A 7651-nucleotide genomic window follows, 5' to 3' on the forward strand; every position below is an offset into this window, starting at 1 on the left:
CCCATCTCTGCCCCCACATTCCTCCCTGAGCAGCGCAGCCTGGGATCTAGGTACCTCCGTGGATAAGGAGGCCAGCAAAAGAGTCTGACAGGCAGGCTTGTGGAGTGTCCTGGAGTCAGGGCACTTGGCCCAAGCAGAGTCGCCAGGCGATGCATATGTACTGGGCTAGAGGAAGTGGTAGCGCTTGCTTCTTCCCCAGCCTTGGTCCTGCTTAGCGGTGCTCCTGCCTAGAGGATCTGGTCAGGTGACAGAAAAGGGCAGCCTAGTGTCCAGCTACAGTCAGGGAAACAAGCCGGGGGTACACCCGACACTCCAGCTGTTGCCTGTTTGCTCAAGACTCTCAAGTCTCAGGGCCACTTATCAAGTGCTGAGCAAAATCCTTCAACAATTTCACTAAAGTGGGAGGACTCAGGGAAGGGGTTCGATCCTTGGGGTGGGGGAGAAGGAGGTCTTAGACTGGCCCAAGGAGGACCCTTGGGGCTGTACTCGGCCCCCCAGTGACTAAGGGTGGAAGGGGTGGACCTGGAGGTCCCTGTGGGAGGCCGAGGAAGTCAAAGCTGCCCTGAAGGGGGTAGACACAGAGGCACACACCTCTGCTAAGCCTGATCCAGAACTGTCTGGCCAACCTGCTGCAGAGGCAGAAAAGGGGGAAGGTGCCCTCCGAAGGCCACGGGGCCTGACTGGCTCTTGGGGGTCTCGGGCTGCACTCGACGGGGGCCTGGAGCCAACAGAGACGTTTCGTCTGATTAGAAGCCATCAGTTCCATCCCAATCCCGGAAAATTGACTGCTGTGCAGAGGGGGAGGCCTGAGCAGCAGCCTTGGGGGGAAAAGGGTCCAAGTTAATTAGGAGCAGCACAGGGGGAATGAGGGGGCATTAGCGTGCGGGCCGCTGTCACTCAGGCGGGCGCAGGTCCGGGGAGGAGAGGCCGGGGAAGGTGGGGCCACTGGCCCCCCGACGAGGACGCCGCTGGGAGCTACCGGGGCCGGCCTCGGGCTCTGCCCTCGCCCTGGCTTGGGACTCAGAGGCGATCGGTCCCCGCGTCCCGAGTGGGGCTCGTCCGCCAGGGCAGAGGCGGCCTTGTAGGCGTCCGGGGCAGAGGTGGGCACGGGCCACGCGGGGCTTCCAGGCCAGATGCGTTTCTTTTGTGCGGCCGAGGGAGAGCGCGGTGTGTCACCAGGGAAGGAAGTCGGGGAGAGGCGCGGCGAGGCCCAGGGGGTGGGGAGCGGGGGGCGGGGAGGCGGCGGGAAGGTGGCTGCGGAGGGGCGGGCGCGGCGCAGAGGGAAGGAGGGCGGGAGGGCGGGAGGCGGCGGAGCGGGCGCGGCGGCGCGGGCGGCTCGGGGCTGGATTCCGCGCTCCCGCCCGCCCGCCCCCTCCCACGGCCCACCCCACCCACCACCCCTGGCGCGGGGACTGCTGGAACCTGGCGGTGCGCGCTGTCGCTTTAAGACAGACATTGCGGGCGCCGTCCGGAGCCTTAGAAACCGGCCCGGGACCGGGAGCTGCAGCCGGGCCGGGCGAGCAGGCGGTCCTGGAGGCCGGAGCTGCTGGCACGCAGCGCGAAGCCGGGCGCTGGGCCCCGAGGAGCCGCCGCCGCCACTGCCACTGCCCCCCGCAGGCCCGCAGCCCTGGGCGGCCCATGGGGCGCGCGCGGCGTCGTTGCGGGCGCAGGCAGCCCGAAGGGGCGGCCGCTTAGGTGCTGCGCTCTTGTCCCCGCAGGTCGCAGCCAGGGCGGCCGGGCCGGGCGCGCGCAGCCCCGGCCCCTGGAGCGCCCGCCGCGGTCCCCGCCTCCATGGACGCCTTCAAGGGGGGCATGAGCCTGGAGCGGCTCCCGGAGGGGCTCCGGCCGCCGCCGCCGCCGCCGCCGCCGCACGACATGGGGCCCGCCTTCCACCTGGCCCGCGCCGCGGATCCCCGCGAGCCGCTCGAGAACTCCGCCAGCGAGTCGTCCGACACGGAGCTGCCAGGTAAGCGCGACGTCCCGACCGGGCCGCAGCTGGGGTCCCGGCGCTCGATGCATCGAACACCCAGGCCCCGTCCGCGCCCCGGATCTCGGGATCTTTCGGGGTCCACAGAGGTTGCTCGATCTGGCCTATCTGGTCCTGGAAGCGCCTTACGCGCTTTGCGACGAGGCGACTGCGCGTGTTCCCAGGGCTCTGGCGCGGGACTCCCCGGCGGAGGGAGGCCAGGCCGGCAGATGCCAGACCCACGGGGTCTCGCGAGCGGGTTGACAGCCCCTCTGGGTCGGGCGCAATAGAACGGGGTGAGTTGGGGGCGTGGGCGCGACAGCTAGCGAAGGGGGCAGAGAGCGCGATGGGAGCAACCCGAAGAAAGTGCCCCCGAGAGGGTCGGGATGAAGGGTGCACTCCAGGCTGAGAGCGAGCGAGCGAGCGAAAAGAAAGGCTAAATGGGGAAAGTCCGAAAAGCAGGCTGGTGGGGAGAGGGAGACCTCCTCAAGTGGAGGGCAGGCTTCGAGAGGGGGCCGTGGACTCGACTGGCCCGAACGCACACCCGAGCGTCCGGCTCCACGTGCCCGCAGAGCCAAGGTCCTCCAGGCCGCGCATCCCGGGCTCCAGCTTGGCCCGGGCCTCCCGGGTCGTCACTCGGCTTTCTTTCTGTCTCAGCTCAAGGGTCGGTTTTTGGTTTTGGTGCTTTTGCTGTTCGCTTTTCAGTTTTGTTTTGTTTTGTTCTGTTTTTACCCTCGCCACAACGAGCTGGCCTGGGACAGAGGGCAAACTGCGCGGCGGTGGTGTAGCTGAACCTGGCCAGGGCCCACTGTCCTGACTCCAGGGCGCGGAGCTCCAGCCTGCGGGGACGTGGACGCCGCTTCTGCCTGCGCGTCCTAATCCCCCTCTGAGTGTTTCTCTACGCGTTTTTAATCTCTATTTGTTTCTGTTTTGCATCCTTAAGTGACTTTCCCTGAGAGTCTCCATTTGCTGAGTTCAAAAACAATCAGTGCTGGACTTCACTTTTGTTTTCGCAAGTTTTAAATGTGGTCTAGGATTGGTGAGTGTGTGTGTGTGTGTGTTCGTGTATGTGTGTATGTGTGTGCGTGTGCGCGTGTGCGTGTTTTTCTTTCTAAAACCCAGAGAAATATATCATCATAGATTATTTTTTTAAAAAAAAAAACCACATCGATGAAGACACATTTAAGGTTTTTAACAGCGCTGCGCGCTTGTGAAGAAAAAACTTCAATCCTTGCTATATTCCTCTGGAATTTAATTTACCTATTGACAACATTTCTTGGGGAGATTTTCCAAACCGATCCCAAAATCCAAAATGGCGTGTTTTGCCAGGATTTTCTCAAAATTCATTTGCAGCGAGTTGCCTTTGGAATTTTAATTATCTGACTATTTACATAGTTGTTTTTTTTTCTCCTGGCATTTAAAACTTATTTCTAGAAGGGCGTCGTTGAGGAGTTTAAAAATCTATCTTCAAGCATGTGGCTGGTTGGCTTATTATTATTATTATTATCATTATTATTATTATTATTGGAGAAAAATCAGCACCAGTGTCTGCGTCCACATGGGCTTTACTCACGGAGTTTTCTGGCGTCTCAATTTGCTTTTGCTATTGCTTACACGAATAGGTTTGCGTCTGTGATCCTTCCCGTGTTTTCAGTTCACGGATCTGTGAGCTTTTCTGAACTTCCGTGTTGTTTTACATTTTTTGATTGTTTGTTTCAATGTTTCTGCGACTACATTTGTTTGGTGCGGCTTGGAGCGGGGACTGGCTTACATAGCTAACCCCCTTGTACCAACTTCTGCTGAAAGGATTTTCCTGGACCTTTGAATTTGAGGCCTGGAATTAAGATCAGGAGCCAGGCAGAGAGGTGCCTGCCTGATGGGCCTCCAGCACAGTCCTGGGATGAAGAAAGTTGAATGAGGTGCAGGCTAGATTGGCTCTAGCCCCAGTAGCCTGCCTGCTTCACGCATTAGACAAAGTTGCTCCTAGTTTGGGAAAACAGATTTCCTTCTGGTGCAGAGCTCACGCCCCAAAACTCGTAGAAATAGCACACTTTGGCGACGGCGGCAATAGCAGAGGCTGACGCCAGAGGAGACAAGGCCCTGTTCGGCCGGCCTGGAAGCTGGGCCCGCAGCTGGGCTTTTTTCGGGGTGGGGTGAGCGGCAAACCAAAAGTTCCTGCTGTGCCCCTGCCCCGGGTTTGTTTGTTTTTGTTTTTGTTTTTTAATGCGCATGCTTTCATTGCTCCCCGCGGGAAGAAGGGCTGCACTTGAAGGTGGTGGTGGGCTCTTCGGTGGAGCCGGGACTGGGGTGCAAAGGGGTAGAAGCTTGAGTGTGACCGGCTCCCCGATCTGCCTGCTTCAGAGAAAGAGCGCAGCGGGGAACCCAAAGGGCCGGATGACAGCGGTGCGGGCAGCACGGGTTGCGGTGGTGCGGAGGACCCCGCCAAGAAAAAGAAGCAGAGGCGGCAACGCACACACTTCACGAGCCAGCAGTTGCAAGAACTGGAGGCCACGTTCCAGAGGAACCGCTACCCAGACATGAGCATGCGGGAGGAGATAGCCGTATGGACCAACCTCACGGAACCGCGAGTGAGGGTGAGCACAGGCGGGCGTGTGCTCCTAAGGGGACCCGACCCAGCTGAGGCCTCCTCTGCCTACCACCATCCAGTGCTTAGACCCACAACAGATCCCCCATTCAACCCGCCACTCAAACCTGCTCCCGTGCGGTGCCGTAGGAGTTTCCACCCTAGGCCCCAGTTAGTCTCTGCTGCAAAACCTACCAGGCAAGCAGGCTCCTCCATCCCTCTCCCTGTCCTTCCTCATCCAGTCTCTTCCCACCGTAGAATGCTTGAAGAGGATTCCCCTGCTGCGGGGACCTCACAAGTGGCTGGCACCTTCCCGGGAGAGAAAATGAAAGGGAAAGATAGAGACCCAAAAAGTCCATGGGTTTTGTAGATCTCAAACCTTCTGGGCCAGTGCTTCTGTCCACCCTAACTTCTCCAAAATCTCAGGGTATTTTCTACCTGACTCACTTGAAGCTGGCTTTTCTTTCCTGTAGGGCTCGGGCTCAGGGCCCTCAGGTTTAAGAGAGGGTGCCAGTTCAAAGGGCAGTCACCCTTGATCGCAGTTCCTTTGGGGATGTGTTAGTCCTCAACGATCAGCAAACTTCAACCTTCCTCTCGCCCCCCCCCCCCACTTTGGTCCTTGGTAAAAAGCAAAGCTTTCCTGCCAGAGCGTCAAGAGAGATCTTGCTTCTCTGGGTGTGCAAGTATTTCATGGGTTACTGAAAACACCTTCAACAAACAGACCCAAATCTCCTCCAGCCCTCAGACACCCTAACTCCATCTCATACTCGCTGTGTGCAGAGAGCCAAGTCAAGTCCTGTGGGACAGGAAGTAAAGAAGCGCCTGTCATCCCAAACCTGCCTAGTTTTTACAGAAACCCAAATTAGAAAACAAAAATGAGGTGCAAGGGTCCCAAAAGCTAGTCTGGGAAACTCAGGATGGGGAAGGAGATGGCGTACAGTAGGAGTTTAAGTGAGGTTCAGCAGGACCAGAAGTCGGGAGGGCGCGTGTATCTAATGTTAAACCGATAAGAACAGATACACTTGGTCTTAGCCAAAAGACCAAGAAGCGGAAGAACCAGGAGTTGAGAGATGTAGTTCTTACTAGATTTTGTAGGAGAAAGCAGAGGGGGCGGGGAGCATTAGGGAGAAAAACTAGTAAGAAGTGAAAGGAAATCAAATATTTGCAGAGAAACCTAGTTGGCATATATTTAGGCAGCAGGAAAGAAACTAAATATTTAAGGGGGAAGCAAAGAGATCAAGTATTTGAGAAAATAACGAATCAACTATTTCAGAGAAACAGTGAAGGTCAGATACTTGGAAATGGAAGGGATACTTGTAAATTTCTTTGGGGACGAAATTTAAAACGGGGATAATGAAGAAAATGAACTGTTTTGAAGGGAAAGAACGAGATCCACATTGAGGAGAGGCCCAAACAAAACTAAACCTTTTGGGCAGAAACGAAAATATAATGTCAATAAAATTGGAAATAAAACAATTTGAAAAACTAGGCTGAAGTCGGGCAGAGCGGGCAGTGTGAGGAATCTATGTTTCTGGGAAGAAAAATACCTCGTATTCAAGGGGGGAAAATATTTTGTTTTTCAAAGGGGCAGAAAAAGGCTGAGATATTTAGAGAGATAGAGGCGGGCCTGTTTGAGTGAAACATCAGAAGATGGACTGGCTGAGAGAATAAAAACGAATATTTTGTCCAAAACGAATGAGCATTCATATTAGGAAAAGAAAACGAATTTGCATTGGGGAAGAGGCTAAAGATTAGAAAGAGGAAAAGGCTAACATTTTCTTGGAGAAAGGAAGGGAAACCATTAAGGAGAGAGAAGGCTGGGGTGGAAACGTGGCTTTGGAAAGACAAGGTATTGGGAGAGCGGGATGCGGGCCGGCGGGGCATGGGGGATTCCGGGGTCTTCCAGCCCAGGGCAGCCCTGACCCTTCTCCTGCCCCCTCCCACAGGTCTGGTTCAAGAACCGGCGAGCCAAGTGGCGGAAGCGCGAGCGCAACCAGCAGCTGGACCTGTGCAAGGGCGGCTACGTGCCTCAGTTCAGCGGCCTGGTGCAGCCCTACGAGGACGTGTACGCGGCCGGCTACTCCTACAACAACTGGGCCGCCAAGAGCCTGGCGCCGGCCCCGCTCTCCACCAAGAGCTTCACCTTCTTCAACTCCATGAGCCCGCTGTCGACGCAGTCCATGTTCTCGGCGCCCAGCTCCATCTCCTCCATGACCATGCCGTCCAGCATGGGCCCAGGCGCCGTGCCCGGCATGCCCAACTCGGGCCTCAACAACATCAACAACCTCACCGGCTCCTCGCTGAACTCGGCCATGTCGCCGGGCGCCTGTCCCTACAGCACCCCCGCCTCGCCCTACAGCGTCTACCGGGACACGTGCAACTCGAGCCTCGCCAGCCTGCGGCTCAAGTCCAAGCAGCACTCGTCGTTCGGCTACGGCGGCTTGCAGGGTCCGGGCTCCGGCCTCAACGCCTGCCAGTACAACAGCTGACCGCCCGCCGGGCCACGCGGGGCCGGCCGCATCGCGGGGCGGGGCGGCGGGGCTGGTGCCGGGACGCGCGCGCGCGCGCGAGGGGCTCCCCAACTCTGCGCCCCGGCCCCCCCAGCGCCTGCGCACCCCTCCTCCCCACCTCCCTCGGGCTGGTTTTGTGTTTGCTTTCCTGGACCCCACTCTGCCCTCCCCAACGAGACAAAGCAAAAGCTGTCGGATTAAAGTGCCGCGCAAGGAAAAAAAAATAACAAAAACAAAAACAAAAACAAAAAAAAACAAAATACGGATGAGTTGCAATCACCCTTCGGGAGTGCGCGCGGTGGGAGCAGTCGCCCCCTCGGCCCCCGGCGGGAGTGCCATCAGCCCAGAGAGTTCGCCCTGGAGCCAGCGTGCCAACCGCGGCCGAACCGGACTGAAAGGCCGCGGGGGGCGAACGGGCTGCGTGTGCGCCGAGTCGGGGTGCAGCGGCCCGGCCGAGCGCCCCCTGAGCTCCTATCGGATCCGACTTGGAACCGGTGTCGTGTCGGCCTTCGCTGTGCCCGCGGCTCACGGCACTGGCGCGCCCCGATGTCCCCTCGCTCGCCCCGCGCCCCCGGAGTCCAGTTTTAAGGC

The 7651-nt window shown here is 58.2% G+C and overlaps 2 protein-coding genes and 1 pseudogene across 2 annotated transcripts; 1 reads left to right on the forward strand and 2 right to left on the reverse strand.

Moving 5' to 3' along the window:
- Positions 1 to 596: 596 nt before the first annotated feature.
- Positions 597 to 1793, reverse strand: LOC126028359 (basic proline-rich protein-like). Its single transcript, XM_049787367.1, has 3 exons — positions 1788 to 1793; positions 898 to 1705; positions 597 to 718 (listed from the first exon to the last, which is right to left on the reverse strand). The coding sequence occupies exons 1-3, from the start codon at positions 1791 to 1793 to the stop codon at positions 597 to 599; spliced, it is 936 nt and encodes a 311-aa protein (XP_049643324.1).
- Positions 1792 to 7039, forward strand: PITX1 (paired like homeodomain 1). The gene is made up of 3 exons (XM_049786780.1): positions 1792 to 1966; positions 4328 to 4560; positions 6497 to 7039. The coding sequence occupies exons 1-3, from the start codon at positions 1792 to 1794 to the stop codon at positions 7037 to 7039; spliced, it is 951 nt and encodes a 316-aa protein (XP_049642737.1).
- LOC126028921 (uncharacterized) lies at positions 5491 to 5602 on the reverse strand (annotated as a pseudogene).
- Positions 7040 to 7651: the final 612 nt, after the last annotated feature.

The sequence above is a fragment of the Suncus etruscus genome, chromosome 14 (assembly GCF_024139225.1).
Source record: "Suncus etruscus isolate mSunEtr1 chromosome 14, mSunEtr1.pri.cur, whole genome shotgun sequence".
Classification (NCBI taxonomy): Eukaryota; Metazoa; Chordata; class Mammalia; order Eulipotyphla; family Soricidae; genus Suncus; species Suncus etruscus.

Coding starts and splice junctions, on each gene's coding strand:
- PITX1 (XM_049786780.1), top strand. CDS start 1,792: ATGGACGCCTTCAAGGGGGGCATGAGCCTGGAGCGGCTCCCGGAGGGG. Junction 1,967..4,327: donor GTCCGACACGGAGCTGCCAG/GTAAGCGCGACG, acceptor TGCCTGCTTCAG/AGAAAGAGCGCAGCGGGGAA. Junction 4,561..6,496: donor TCACGGAACCGCGAGTGAGG/GTGAGCACAGGC, acceptor CCCCTCCCACAG/GTCTGGTTCAAGAACCGGCG.
- LOC126028359 (XM_049787367.1), bottom strand. Junction 719..897: donor CCGGACCTGCGCCCGCCTGA/GTGACAGCGGCC, acceptor TGTTGGCTCCAG/GCCCCCGTCGAGTGCAGCCC.